The following is a 16,914-nucleotide window of genomic DNA, read 5'->3' on the forward strand; positions in this document are numbered from 1 at the left end:
TGGTTGTCTACACATGACTTCTTGTTCACTACAGTAGTAGAAAACATTAGGCATTGATATTATGGTTCAAGGAAACAGAATGAATCCAAGGAATAAAAATGTATAAGAAAATTAAGAGAAGGCAAAGAGTGAATGGATCTACGCCGTTGAGATCGATTTCGAGACAAGTGATAAGTCTTTAGATTGAACGCTAGATTCGGTTTTCATGCTCTTCTAGTCACCTCCAAGCTAAATCTATACAGCGACTTGAACACTAGAGAAGAGGCGCAAAGTATGGGCGAAATGCTCTACTCCAAAGGTTCGTTTATGTACAGAAAACCTAGGATATTTATAGTCTTTTAGATAGCCTTCGGCTTCTGGAACGTTACTAAACATAGTAGCAGTACAGGTAGTCATCCAATTACAAACGCGAAATGAGAATTTTCACTTTCTCGATGTTTCTAGCAAAACTTCTATTGAATGCTGATTGGATAAGATGTTTCTTAACGTTTTAAGAGCCTTTTTGGCTTTTTCGAGACATTTTCTGGACCTCGCAAACACATGTCACCCGATGTCTCTGATGGATGGTTATGAGAATTGCACTGAATCCAACCAAATAGTCTGGACGTAGAAAAATAACTCAAAACAAAAGTCAAGTGACTTCATTTAATGATCGTGAGTGAACTAATCCAATATGGTTTTTGTCCCAAGTTTTACTACATTTGAAGTTACAAGCAATCTAACTGATACTACTGTATAAAAGAACTGCTCAGTTAAGTCTGGAACTTGCAGCATTCTGAATGTTATTATCAAATAGTTCTAGCTACCAAAATGGTACAGATCAGTAATTAAGCACATGTGTAAGTTCTTAGTATCTAGTATCTTAGAAAAATAGTTTACATATGATCACACCGCTGATGAGTATAACTGAGACTGGGGGTTATGTACCAGATAACAATGGTAAGTCAATCGAGGATGCTGTAAAGATTTATTGACTCAAAAAGTTACAATAGTGTATCACATATACTTAGCTACTTTAACGTGCAATGATGTTAAGCTTTGGAGCAAGTTGAAAAGGAAAACCTAGAGTTTTTAGGCATACAAACAAGCATATCCTGTACGAGTTCCTTGCCAAAAAAAATTAAAATATACATTATATACTACTCATTTTACTGTTGAATCCTATTTTTTTAAAATGTGCTTCCTGAATCACGCTGTTAATTAGCATTCCTACGTTTTAACAGCAATATCCTGAAATTAAGACACTCGAATGTGTGTATAGTTTTAAAATAAAGCAATATATTACCTTACTAACTAATTAACACAAATAGACGAAATATTTGAGGCGCGTTATCCGATTTCGTGTTATAACCCAAATAAATTATTTCATAGTCATATCGAAACTATTTATTTATGTTTGAAGTACTGTCCTATTGAAAGAATAGAGACCACATCATTTGCACTAGTTGGAATCCACTAATAACGCGTATCTAGTCTTGAGGGAATCGATGTTTTCTATTGGTTTCGAATTCGGATCACTCCGCTTTATGCTCTTAGAACTAATGTAATCAGAAATCATTTTGCATGTAGTAATACAGATTACGATGAGATTGAATTTCAACTTGCTGAAGTGACCACATGTAAAGCTTATCTAATAGATGTCATTTGATCTAAAATAACGAACATTATAAGTGAGATATATTTCAAATAATAGTTTGTTCTTAGGCCTGTTCATTCAACTTGTTGTCAACATGTAGATCTGTTAATTCCATCTGAATATCATAATTGGATACCTCAGTGTCCATCAACATCAAATTACACCGTGGCCGAATCACTTTAAAATCTTCGAAATGTCTCGAAAATTCGTTTCTGTCACCTGAAATCTAACTTCAGTATTCCTGAGCGAATTCTGTGGAAACCCTTCATATACCTAGTGTCATGATTTGGTTATACTTAAATTGGTCCACTAGAACATGAGATTGAGTTTTAAATAATATTCTTGAAGATTTATACATGAACTGTTATATTTTTTGTGAAATCATTTCAAATAATCCTACTTTGCGAATATCTAATCTACACGTACAGTTTCTGGTTACTTCACAGATTCAAATATGTTACCAGTATAGGGATTGTGGAGATTATTAAGTTTTTGATTGAGATCATGAACCGATTGATGTTAGACACTAAAAACATTGGATGCCGGATCAGTGGTCCAGTAGGTTAAGTGTTCTCCCTGGGTTCGAATCCTGCGAGCGGGATCTTCAGTGCGCACCGCTGAGGAGTCCCACAACAGAACGAGACGGCTGTCCAGTGCTTCCAGGTTTTCAACGGTGGTCTAACATCAATCGGTTCATGATCTCAACCAAAAACAAATATATTACTTGTTTCAAACCTGAGTTATATAAAATAAAATGCAAAAAAGAACCAGTCGAAAATACGGTGCTCATTCAAAATATTTATTTCAAAGTAAACCAGCTGTCAGATTATTATTAACATAAAATAAGAGGATTGGATTGCACAAGAGTGTTAAGTAACAAATTATTTATGTTAAACAAAAGACAAATTGATTTATGAAACCTTATTAGAAAAAAAAGAAAACAAAGACAACAAGAAACAAACCAAATAAACAGAAAAATCGTAATTGGATAAACCAGCACAAAAAATAAATTCGTCATGGTATAATGAATAAACAAAAGTAAAAAGACACAATAATGTTATGACTGTGTATTTCTTGAAAAATCAAAATTTATAAGTGTAAACATATATCAATATATAAAAAAACTTTTTACCTCTGTTGATATGCGTATTACAGTTTCCCCGTTTACCATTCTTTACAAATACACAATAATAATAATAATAATAATAATAATCACATATAGTCAGTGAAAGACAATTATGATCATACATCTCCTTTTCCATAGAAAATTATGTTTTCTACAGTCACATATTATTTTTTAGAAAATTGTCATCCTCGATTCAAAAAAATAATAGACATTGATCTAATTCCAAAAACAACAACTTTTTAGAAAAACAAAACAGGTAGGATTTTCTTAATTGTAAACATATTAAAGGTAAGTACAAACAAACACACACACACAAATAACGTGGAAATATCAGTGCAAAATAAGGTTGAATCATTAAAAGAAAAGGTACATGAAGGTATAAGTGAATGTATCTATGTTCACAAAAAAAATATAGAGAAGACAAGATGATAATAAGAGAAGAAGAGGTGGTTATCACCATTGAACACTGTGTTCTGTACAGATAGCAGCTAATTCTTTACAAAAATCTTCAAATATAACTGCACATAATACCATTCTTTGTATTCTAGATATATCAAGTATTGAATTTTCCGTATTCATCATCATCATTGACATTATTCTATCTTCAGTGTTTACATTGGTTTTTAGCCGTTTTATTGTGGACAATCGAAAACTTCTTCGACGTTTTTGAGCATTGTTACCATTACTACTACTACTACTACCACTAATAGTAGTAGCCTCCTGGTCAGACAAAATATTAATTAACTGTTGATAATTGCTGTCCAGGTCGATTAGAAAAGTAAACTCTGTCATTGGTTTTTGTAGAATTTGTGAGAAGTCAAGTAAATCTTTTGGATTTAATACATTAGTGTTAGAAGATTTAAGACGATTTTTATTTGTGCTCCTAGTATTTTTAAGATTGTTCCCAGAAGTATTGATAATATCTGAGTTCTTGTTATTATTATTATTAGATTTGGAAGAAAGGCTAAACCATTTCCGGAAATATGACCGTCTATTCGAATTCATCACTGCAATAAATTAATAGGACAAACAGAGGACGATTAGAAAATATGAATTTATTGATGTTTGATTGAAACACATAGTGCTAAGCTAATTAAATATATTTAGACGAAAGAGAGAAGTGGTGGATTCATTTTCAATGACTTAGCTGCATGTCGGATATTCAAATCATCTTTATACAGCAAGAATTGTGAGGCACTTGGAATTACAACTTCAACAGCATACTACTGATAATATTTATCAATAGTTAGAAATTGTTGACATAAAATGATGGGCTAGTTTGAAACTTTTTTGAACATCCGTAGATAATTTGTGTGCAATAAGAAATAGTTCATAATGATGAAACAATCGAAACATTGACCATATTAAATGGAAAGTTCACAACATTTCTCGAATAGAACTCAATTATTTCAGATATACTGACCAGTGTGTGTGATTTTAAGGACGAAATTAATATCATGTATAAAAACTTATCAAATAAATTTATTGCTAACAAAACAATTGGAAACGATATATGGGAATTATTATAGTAAAGTATATATGTAAGAAGAGTGGTGGTTTCTTAAAAAAACCACTAATTGGCTCAATCAGATATATTACAATTAAGTAAATTAAAATTGTATGTAATGGTGACAACATTTAATGGAACATTATAAAGTTAGAATTTATTTTGTATTGGTTGTTTGAATCTCCAATTGATGTTTGAGACTGCGATTGATCAACTTGTTATTGGAATATGTACATCCTGTTCACATTGCCTCGATATCGCCTGAAATCACAGGAATTATAAGCAGAGTTGAACGGTGCCTAGCAGTGGAATCCAGAACGCGCGTTTTGTCCTGATAGGCGATTCAGTTAACTAGTAGCGGAAAGTATGGTTGTGGATAGCGGCTCCACTCATAAATAATACTATGAAATGTTATGATAAATTGTTGTAAAACGTCACCACATAATCTAATCGGGTTACTGTTAAGAGTTTGCGAAAATTCCTTGATCGTTTTCAGAAGCCTAAAAATTACTGAAATTTTTTTTTACCGATCAGGATTCTTTACAAGCTTAAAAGAGAATTTCGGGAAAAGGATGATCATTTTATCAATATTCGATTAAAAAATTCCCGATTTAGTTGTCAGTTTAGAAACATCTGAGACAAAAAATACTGTTATTCAACATCGATACCGTTCTATTGTACTTGGAGCACTAATACAAGCATCATCAAAAATGTACAAGTATTTATAAACAGTAGTCTATGCAAGATACTCAACAGCCTACTGTGAGAGAAAAAATCTAGCTTCCAGCTGAAGAGAAAATTAGGAAGATGCTGGAGGCGGGTAGGATATATATTGGGGAAATCACCAAACTGCATCCCGAGGCAAGCGCTAACATGGAATCTTGAAGGGAAACAGAACAGACAAAGAGCAAGCAACATATTATATGGGGAATCGGAGACAGACATCAAAAGGATGAATTGCATTTGGAATTAACTGGAAAGCAGAGACCAGGACAGAGAAGGTTGAAGAATCCTGGTGAAAGGCCTGTGTTCCATGAAGGGTAACAGGCGTAATTAACTTCTGCAAACTTCTAGCAGCTTAAGATCAAATGTAAAATCGAAAATACCTTTGTTTTTCCTACATGCGATAACTTGGGATGTAAAGTTTTTACCAAACTCTCGTGCCTTTGGTTTAAGGTTGAATAGTAGAAGGTTTCTGTGGAAACGGTTAAGAAGTTAGCGTCCAAGCTTTTAAGTACAAGACATATCAGCTACATTGTAATTTTAGATTTTCAAGAAAAAACAATGATGAAATACAGCGAAAACTCATAAAAATACGATCATGACTAAAAACTTACTAGGTGATATATTTTGTTTATCTGTAGTGAAAGTTTTTGATTCTTTATGCGAAATATTTGTACTTTTTAATTTTTTCTTTTTTTTCTCTACTCCTAAAGGTATTGTTGATGTATCCATTGATATTGATAATTTAGATAAATCAATTGTCTCACAGTTTAAATAACGACGTGCTTCTTGTTTTAATTCGTCAAAACTATAACCATTCAATGTATCCAAAGATCCGAAATATTTAACTTGTCTAGTATACAATACAGTGAACAATTCAATTTGTTCTTTAATTAAACATAAAATATTATATGGTAAATAATAAAGAACATTATCGTTTATGGCTCTAAAGGTTTGAGTATTGAAATGTTTTGTATTTGTTGCCGCCGCCATAGATTGTGCAAATTGTGTTGTATTTGTTAGGAACAGAATAGCTCGTAATAATGGTATAGGATAAGAGGCAAGACTAGATATTAGGTTAGTTAAATAGAGATTAGCATAAAAACAATTATTGGTGAAATTTTCTAAGCGATTGAATAAAGTGGTTAAAAATGGACCTGAAACAAAAGGAAAACGAGGGAAAAATAAATTATCAGAAGGGGTTTGTGGAGATTTTTAGAAATTTTCACAGATTGAAATCATGAGTCAGTTGAAGCTAGACCACCACTGAAAACCTGGAAGCACTGAACGACCGTACTGACTCATGATTTCAATCTGTGAAAAAATAAATTAGTCAAAATAATAAAAAAAACATAGAAAGAATTTATACACAAAGTCTGATAATAAGTCAAATTTGAAGTCAATATTCAAATATCTACCTTCCTAGAGTACAATCAATCAATAAGTCATGAGCATGGTAGAGACTAATAACTGCCTAAGATGCCACGCAATATAGATACATAGTAGTATAAATATTAAATCAGAAGAAAGAGTGATTTTATTTATGATATTAAAACTGATGGGAATAGACAAGCTACTACTGTTAAAATTCAAGATATAAATGAAGGCAAAGATTAAATGTATCTGAGCCATTGTTATTGGTCCTCAATAATGAGAACCAACGACCCTAACCAATGTTCATGATCATATTGCGGAGCCCAGCCGGGTACTCTGAACCTATAAAAATTCCTCAAACGGACAGTCAGTGATTTCATGGACTGATTGTTACTCCTGGCTAGGTCGTGAGCAGACTATCACGCCAATATTTCAACACAAACTACAGAATATTTGAAGCCACATTCTACATCACGATGCACATATGGCAACAGAAACTGATCAGTGGAGGTTCTAAATATTGGTAACGGAAAATTATATACTGATACAAATATATCTATACCCGTTGTACAAGTTAGTGGCTACCTATACTCAGTAGCTTGTTGAATAATACATCCGCATTTGCAGTGAAAGGAAGTGGATTCAAATCTGATAAAAACCCGTATCAAGAATTTCCGAGTTAATAAATGTACAACATTACAAACACTTTCAAGAAAAGCTCCTGTAGGGTAGTAATTCCGCACAGATGCAATTCCAAGCTAATCCTTTGACTGTCAAACACAAAATCTTAGCTTGATCATAGTCAAGTAAGCTACTTGGCTTGATAAATATTATCTGTTTCGAAAACAGAAATTAACACTGTTTGTACACAAAAAAACAGAAATTAATACAGTCTATTAGAGGGAAAAAAAGTGAAATAGATAACATAGTGAACAATGAATAGAGGATAGAAAAAATGCGTCAACATGTGAGATTGTGATTGGTGAATAAACAAGAGATAGTCATTCAAAGTCAAAGAGAGTCAAGTTAGTGGTGCGCATTTAGTACTATGATTACATTTTGTAGCTCCATCCTACAATGGCGACTGAGTACGTGAACTATTTTATAAGATTAAACAAACATGTTAGCAGTGACTTTCTTGAAAAACACAAGTCGGAGAAAATTGTACTAGATGATGTTAATATTCAGTTCGATATGAATATATGTTAAAACGAGATATGCAAATTCTGTTCATGAGTTCAGTTGGTTAATTACTTAGCAAAATTCGGAACTCATAGATAAAATATGGTTAAGGTATTCGACTTTCAACTGACAAATTGCAAATTCAAACTCCATTTCATCTAATATATTTCATCAGAAGGAGTTTTGTGGAGATTTTAGAAAGTTCAATAGTTGAAATCATGAATCAATTGAAACTAAAGCACCATGGAAAACCTGGACGGCCGTTTCATCCTAGTATGGGACTCCTCAGAAGTGCGCATCCACGATCCCGCACCCCGCGAGATTCGAACCCAGGACCTGTCAGTCTCGAGCCAGGCGCTTAACCAACTAGACGACTGAGCCGGCATCCAACGGTGTTAATGTCCAACTTCAATCAATCCACGAAGTTGCGCCATCGTACACCATTGTCTACATTTCGGGCAAGAATCTATGTACTTGGTAAATTCATCACAAAAAGAGATTCTGAATCTATTGAATAGAGAAAAATTTTCTTTACTCAAAAATGTATGTGATAATGAAGATTTATAATACATTATTTGATCGCTTTCATAAACTACTTATTATCTATCATCAAAAGAAATGAAATACATATTTAGTTATGTAAAATAGTTTATATCTGAGAAAGAAAAGTGAAAATAACAAACTCTTTAAAATAATAAAAATTAATGTCAAGTTAGAATACGTTTTCTTCGAATCCATTAAAAAAAAGAGAAATAAATTTTTTTTAAAGTTGTAAAATTCTTAATGATGATTTCAAAAAAACTTACCTAAATTTGGATAATTTGTGCAAGAATCCATAGAATTTTTATGAGTAGTATTAAAATCAGTAGTATTAGTACCAGTATTATTATTATGATTATGATCAACGTTCAGATCAATATCATTATATCCTAATGATTTATTATTATAAGGATTTTGTGATAAATTTGGTCGTATTGTTTCTAAATAAACACCAGATGTTGTTGATGAGATTGTAGAAATACTTGATTTTTTATAAGGACAATTCATTTGTACTCTTGATGGAGATAAATGACACTGATTATAATTTATTAAATAATCTCTATTCATCTCTTTAACTTTTTCTTTGGTATCCGTTGATGACATCAAAACTAATGAGCATGGACTATTAAAATTATCATGACTGTTTGAATCATTCATTAAACGAGTTTGTATAAGGTTATTTAATGAACCATGATTAAAACCCATTTCACAGTAATTATCACGGTGTTGATGATGATGACGATCAAGATTATGATTATTATTGGTAGTAGTAGTAGTAGTAGTAGTAGTAGTAGTAGTAGTAGTAGTAGTAGTAGTAGTAGTAGTAGTAGTAGTAGTAGTAGTAGTATTGCTGTGAAGTTCATCCCTAGTTAAAGATTTCGCTCTTTGAGTTATTTTATTACAGCTCTTGTCTAACTGCAAATCGGAAAATCCCTTTGTCGAATATGCTGATGTACTTTTCTGAGGTGTACACATTGGATATGTTTCAGTTAAAGGTATATCAAACAATTCCAGTTCATGATTATTTACTTGGTTGGGTAATATTTGTAGACTAGGTGCTTTTAATCGACCAAATAATTTATCAAAATACTGACATGATTCATCTACAAAATTATGTAAACTGGATAAACTATTACATCGACTAATGTTGTTGGTATTTCTAAAATACTTTTTATCAAATTTTAACTGTTCTTGTCTTTCATCCAGTATGTTAAAGTTGGCCATCAAATGTTCAGGTGAAAAATTCTCTAGTTTTTCAATAAATTTATTTAATTCACAAGATTTGTCTTCACTATAATAACAATTATTGTTACTGTTAAAATTCATAAAACTTGTTATATATTCTTCATTGTGTAAAGTTTGTTCCGGGCACTCTGATGGACCACCTACTAATGATTGCAGATGCGTTTTCTCTTGTTTAATTTTACTATTCTCTTCAATATTAGTAGTATCGATAACATTGTTAAAAGGGTTATGTACATTTACCTGTTCGTTAATATCTAATGAATCCAGGAAATTAAGATAATACCATGATTTAATTAGAGATTTGTCATATAATTTCGTATGAATGGATGTCTCAGTTGAATTTTCAAAGGATTCTTTAGGTTTCTTAAAACATGTACAGAGATTATGATCAATGGAGTGGGACATACATATAGGATTTTTTACAGACACACTTTTATGAATTTGTTGATCAGAAAATAATTTCTCATGATACGTTTGTTGTTTCTGTTGTGATTGATCTGTATATTGATCACTTTCAGCAACAGGAGGACAATCATCTAAATTTTCTGATCCATCTAAATCTAGATCTGTGTCAATATTCAATTTTGTCGCTGCGTTACACAATGCTTTCGCATGTAATTCATTAGCATTTATTTCCAGATCACAATTTGTATAACAATTTCTATTAATAAAACATTTATACTCTGTGTAAATTTTATACGGATCTAAACCGATACGACAATCATATTCAGAGAATTTACGTGTTTTTTCATAATGTGTTGTAATCTCTTTCTCAGTCATTTGTAAATTCTTTAAATTTTCATTTAATAAATTAATTTGTTCATTAGTTGGTTGATTCGCATCAAATGTTAACTGCCATGTTTTACAAGCATGTTTACGTATTTTAATAGTTTGATGAGCCCATGATGTGTAAGATAACCAATCAAGCATGGAATTTGATGAATTCATTGTTGTATCCTTATTATACATAGAAGAAATTGAAGATGGTGGTGTAGGAGAAGAATGATTAGAAGATAATTCTGTAAGAGATGTTTGTTGTGTAAGTTCATTATTGATATTAACAGTAGTGTTATTATTGTTATTAATATGAAGTGAAGTATGTTTGTTATAATCTTGTTTATTAGTCAATTGAAAATCATTTTGATAATAATTATTAAAAATTAATGATGAATTCGCTGTTAATTCTGCATGAGGAATTAATAAATGACTTGCTAAGAATTGACTACCAACTGGAAGATTATTTATTTGCATAACAAATGGTTCATTTTTAGAGGCTATTAAAATAGAAATTCAATGAAATGAACTAAGAAAATAGCATAATATTTAATTTCAAAAATCCTTTCATCAGAATCTTTCCTTTTTCAAAACTCATTTCATACAACCACCAAATGAATTAATTCAAAAGGAATACAAATTGGAAATCTATGTGATACTAAAAAACAACTTTCTAGGAGTTCATCAATTCAAGTTTAATTTATGTGTACAAAATTATCCTATTTAATCTCTCATCTTACCATGGTATTAACCCATTTTTCTATCTTTCATACTTTATATTTTATTGTTTGAATTCTTTTCTAAATATCTTTTTTAAGAATTATTAATTAGTTGTTATTACAAGATTTAATTATTCATTTATTCGTATTGATTTCATGAGCCATTACTTTTCATCTATAAACATCTTTTTCATTGGCTGTTAGATCATTGCATAATCTCCTTGCTATATTTAATGTTTCTAAACAATTTTTGACGGCACAGATTATCAAGCTTTGATTCTGTACCTTCATCTAGGATTAGTGCCGGTCCCATATTTGGATAATGGAAGAGGGTCGGGCGTGAAGTTAGCAACACCTTGCTATGAAAAAGCACCTTGGTAAAAAAAACGCTTATTAGAAAGAACAGTTATAACGTTTTAATGACATCAAACCGAAGCCTAATTTACTTCAATTATCCACAAAATGAACAAAACGTGTAGGGTCTGTTAAAAAAATAAAGGCTAAATAACTTCAGTCTTTGTAATGCGATACCATTCGTCTCTCAAGACACTGGTAAATGTGTTAAACTAATACCAATACAATTGTAAAGCTTTATTAATGGATATTGCTGGAGAGGAAATATTCTACACTGAGTTCTCTTTAACTCTTCGTCAATGACACCATCGGTTGCATGCACTTGTGGAGCAGGTTGCAGTAACCACACAAAGCTAGTGCTTTTTAAATGTATCTCTCAGGCATTTTCCTTCATGGCTTTGGAAAGGCGAATGCAAAACAATCAACAGTTCAATATTGTGATATTTTGTCAATTTCGATCGCAGCTCACAATTATCTTGAAAATATTTGCTTTCTGGTACGTCCTCGAATTGATTGCGGCTAATATAGTATTCGGCTATCGGTGATCGAATGCGTAGAACCCACAGTCGCGAACCAAAAGAATAAGAGGAAAGTAGGAGAAGCGGTTATTGAGTAAGTGGTTGAATAAATTATAGGTTAATTACACTCAGTTATTAATTATGAATACAGTGGTCTTGAGTGCTGTTAGGGGTATGAGGGTGGTTATCACTTCCCAGTTGTCCACATCGTGGAAAGGTTCTTCTAGAGGTACCTGGAAAATGGGATTAGGTTAGAAGTGGTTTTAGTGATCTGAAAGCCTGACTGCAGTGCCCAAGGGATGACTGTTTGAGGCCAGTCACACATGACCTTTTTATGAGTAATTTTCATGTTAGCTCCGTACTTATTGAGACCTTACCGCCGGAGACGGATATCCGTGAGATAAAGCGAGGTGTGCATTTTTAGGGTCGATCTTTTCTAACCCCACCCTTCCTTTGTGGGCATCATTGATTTTATGCTGGTTGTCTGGAAGGAACGCCTTGCTGTCACCACGCCCCTGTACAGTTGGTAGTACGACTTCGCCCTCGGACCTTAGGTTTGCTGCTTTTAGTTTGCCGTTCTTCAACCGATCTGCCTGGCATGGTAGGACCTTGAAGAACGAATGTTCCAGCCAGTATATTCCGATCGGTTCATCCCAATGAACAAGCCCTGCCTCCATGTCAAGGTAGCAGCAACGGCTGGGATACTCAGTTGCTTGATGGGTAATGAGTTGGGGCTTGAAGAAGAAAACAGTGGGTTCAAGTTACAGTGTGCACGTCAACAATGGGATGAATGCGAATCCAGGCGGCGAGTTCAAAATCGGACGATATACTAAAAGTTGAACACTGTTAACATCGAGTTCTTACATTCAATAATAATTCGAATTTCATTAAAAAGACTTTAATGACAAGCAAAAGGTCCTACTGATCCACTTGGTGAACATCTTATTAAAATTGAAAATCAAAAGAAATCGTCTTTTCTAAGTGTAAAAAGAATTCAAGAATACTGTAACAAATATGGATTCGTATAAAAAAACTATTGACTACTGTTGTTACTCTAATTTGTGCATTGTTTGAGACATTTGTGGAAATTATTTTTTTATCAAACATTGAGATCGATTGGAGTGCTATTATTAAAAAACAGAGTAGTAGAAAATTGTGTTCTTTTAACCCCTGACAAAAGCAACTCTCAATCAAATCAACCAAATTAATGTAATCGTATTCTCACTAGTGGTTCACATCTGGAGGGACTTGTGAAGTTCTAGTGAGGAGTTTGGATTACGTGGTAAATCAGAAATGTTTAAAAAAAAAGACATATAACACTACAGAGATTGAGTGATGGTTAAATTATGCCGTGAATTAATTAAAATTGATAAAATGAACCATTGAATCTTAACTTAGTAGCTTAAAAGTAATGAGCTCATTGTATAAGGGGTTGAGAATATTCAGACATATCATGTGTATTCTTAATCCCAAATGATAAGTGAGAGAGTACGTAGGATGCATGCGACTGAACGAAGTCGGTCATATCCTAGTAAAGGTCTCATCCCATGTGTCCCTACTTAGTTAAGAGAGGGTAAATGTGTAATAACCATGATATTTATATAAATTATAATTCAACCTGGCAAGTAAGCCTTTCTACTTCTATCTTCTCATCGTGGATTGGTTAGTCGTAAGAAGTGTGTATGACTGAATCAAACAGCTCAACATAATACTTTGAAAGCTGAAAGTTCTCAGTTTGATTCAAAAGTGTTTGTTTGTGAGTGTAGATAGCTGATAAATCCCAAACCACTATTCTCTAGTTTTTAATCGCAATTCAGATATTATCATCGAAAAATACCTTTAAATGTAGTTTTTGGAATATAATCTGTCAGGTTTCAGTTTGTACGAATTATATACTTAGAATAAATGGATTTAGAATTTGATTCAAAATTTCAAAGAATAATGAAACAGTGGTTAGAAATAACTGAATGTATGGAATGAGAGTAAAAGGTATGTTGATTCGTTAAGCTTTGTTATAATCTAAAATCTATTCATGTATACGTATCTAAAAGAAAGAATCGGTAGTTTTCAGTCAAAATTTAATATAGTAGTATCTTTTTATACAACTGTACTTATAACACTTAAAAAATCTAACGCATTGAATTTCTTGTTTTGCTTACACTCTTCTATATAGTTAAATGGCACAACAATTATTGTAATTTGTGGTTTTACATCACGGACTAAACACGATTTGTTAACCGTTGAAAACTAGGAAGTATTGAACAGTTGTTTTGTCCTAGTATAAGACTCCTCAGCAGTGCGCATCCAACACTCCATTAGTCATCGAACTAAGGACTTTCGAGTTTAGAGACGAAAACTTAACCTTCAAATCACTGACTTGGAATCTAATATTTTACGTTTCTAATCTCAGTCAATTTGCGAAATTGTACGGCTGTAACTCATTGTCACTAATGATATTTGTTTCACAGCCGATATGATTAAACGGTATTATTATTTAAAGTCATATATCATTAATATTAATATTATTAGTATTCCTATTAGTTAAAACAACAGTAAAAGTTTGCATTAGTGAATACCTTTTTTGTCATTTCAACTGTCAGTAAAACAGTTACGCCTCATTTATATTATTTTTAATTGGTAAGTTTTTCAAACATTTTACGCTTTATGATTAATTAATTTTATTACTGCAATTAAGTATACAATTAAAGTTTAGTATGAGTGAATGATTAAGAAAAATGGCCATATATCTATACTTTACATACGATTTCCTACTTAGTAGTAGTTATCAATATGATGTATCGATATTAAAATGACAAAATATATTGAAAAAGATTAGGCTTTTTAAAAGATTCGGATTTGAATTAACATTCAAATTTAGATAGAATCATCTTGCTTTATTTTAAATGAACGATCACAGTGATTATTTTAGTTCTGAGTGGGTTTAGTCGTGAAGAGAATAGTTCAGCGGTAATATGTTTATTAATGTATGGATCCAAGTCTCTGTAAGATGTGTTTTCTTGAAGTGACATTTAGGACTTGTCCTTCAAACATGTTAATGGAATCTACTTATGAATATACTCACCAGATTTTAGCCCTTAAAAATGACTTAACGTAACGTTTTGAAGCATCTAGATCGAAGTTTAAAAAGTTAATTGTTTCATTTGTTTCGACATTAAAGTAGCTAATTACCACAGTCATTTGAAACTAACAGATTGGTAAGCTGAAAAATATAAGCCTGAATGATCATTTAGATCACAATTGAAATCTACTCACCACTGGCATATAGTAAATTTTACAATCTGAAGAGATCCGCACTTACAATGCCCATATTTTGTAGAGTCAGTAAGTCTAAAATTTAGATATTAACTTATGAATGGAAATTTTGGGTCAGTATTACATCTAACAACGAAGAGCGAGTTTTAATTAAAATATCTTAGTGAAGCAAATGGACTACAGTTGCAAACATTTAAGTGATATAGTGGTGTTTTTATTGCTGATTATTATGAAAGCAAGTGTTAATCCCAATCATATATTATGTATTTCAATGAAAACCATTTTTGCCTTCTTTATACCTTTGATTAGGTCTTACTCAATATCTACAATCGTGTGGCTCATTCATAAAAACATTTTACTCGACTTCCATATATATATCGTGTTAGTTTGAAGTCAGTTAATAAGAACCAACTTACAGTATGGTTCAAATGTGTGTTAGCCTACATTTCCATTTTCATATAAGTACGACAAGATGGAGCAAAATAAATAATCAAGGAATTATAATGACCGTAGTAGTAGTAATGGTATGGAGAAAGATTTGAAAAAGTATTTGTGCAGGAATAGTGGGACTCAATATTTAGGTAAATATTAGGAGTAAGTGCTTCTGGACTACTGAGACCAACTTTGAGTTATGCCACTTAGTGTCTTTAAGTACTGATCACCATATCTTAGTTCGACCTCCTCAAGATTTCTCCTAACTTAGATCTACTGCAGCCAACATTGAAAATCGAGGTAGGTGATTGTGAAGCATACGTATTGCATATCTCAACTACTTCAGTCAATAGGGATTCACAACCCCATCAACCGATTCATTATTTCTATAAAGTACACTGCGTTTAACTTTGTCACTGATCACTCAGTCGTTCTACAATACACGAGTAATGTTTTGAAGGCACCTATGATGAAATTCTAGTAGCCTACGAATATCCTCTATTTTTAAATACCATGTTTATATTAAAAGAAAGAGAAGGTGAAACGTGTTACAGTATACTAGTTTTTTTAGCTGATAGACGGACAGATTATTTACTTCACAAAAGACACTAACTTTACTTTTTTTGAATCCATGGTGTAATTTCATCGAACAATAAATTCAAACAACTGAACAACAAGAATATATACGTAAACATCTTACCTAAAACTTCAAGTCCTTCATCCTTATTGTGTAACTCTTTAGACAATGATTGATCTGAAGAGTAGTTAAACTCCTCCACATTATCAATATCTAATTGAGCTACTGTATTATTGCGATGATTTGGTTGGCGTTGTCGATTTTGTTCATGCTGATGATAATGATAACTATTTGAATGGTGAATTATGCTTTCATCTGTTGTTGCATTAAATCTGGCTGAATCTAGATTAAATCTCAAAGACGATGAGGAGGAGGATAAATTAAGTAGTTTTGTTGATGCATCAGTTACACTACTAGGATCTGGCCATGTCCATCCGATATTGAATAAATGATCTCTAACTGAAATTAAATGCCTTAAAAGTAAATAAATACTAGTGAAAGAAAAATAATTATTTTATGACAACATAAAATGGATACTAATCAAATACCACAGCACCAGCCTCCAAATTCCTGTGTCTAACAAAAGTTCGAATTATGGTATTATGGCCAGTTCAGAGGATCAAAAAAAAATCTTACTATTAATTATCTGGGCTCGATAGCACTAGGATTTGGGATGGAGGAAATATGCTAGGTTCAGGTCACAATGTGAAAACCAACACCAGAAAGCATACACAACTAGTTAACGAGTTGCAAATATAACGACACGCGTGTCTTCGATTCCACTGCTAATCACAGTCCATCCATTCTATTAAACACGTGACAAGATGTCAATCCGCACATAATGTGTATGCCTCCAAATGTCCTCCTGCGGCCGAGGGTGGGGAGATTCGGTTCTCCCTCTCTAAATGTTCCCCCATGACCTCGTGTATACAAC

General features: G+C 32.4%; 1 protein-coding gene across 1 annotated transcript in view; it reads right to left on the reverse strand.

Annotated features, from left to right (window-relative positions):
- Positions 1–2,279: 2,279 nt before the first annotated feature.
- MS3_00007374 (uncharacterized protein) overlaps positions 2,280–16,914 on the reverse strand; it is a 43,811-nt gene continuing 29,176 nt past the window's right edge. Inside the window, exons 8-11 of the mRNA XM_051215639.1 lie at positions 16,104–16,453; positions 8,355–10,607; positions 5,607–6,149; positions 2,280–3,769 (exon numbers count right to left, since the gene is read on the reverse strand). Of these exons, the coding sequence (XP_051066169.1) occupies positions 3,216–3,769; positions 5,607–6,149; positions 8,355–10,607; positions 16,104–16,453 (3,700 nt within the window). The 3' untranslated portion in view covers positions 2,280–3,215. The remainder of the gene's footprint in view (positions 3,770–5,606; positions 6,150–8,354; positions 10,608–16,103; positions 16,454–16,914) is intronic.

The sequence above is a fragment of the Schistosoma haematobium genome, chromosome 4, assembly GCF_000699445.3.
Source record: "Schistosoma haematobium chromosome 4, whole genome shotgun sequence".
NCBI classification, from domain to species: Eukaryota; Metazoa; Platyhelminthes; class Trematoda; order Strigeidida; family Schistosomatidae; genus Schistosoma; species Schistosoma haematobium.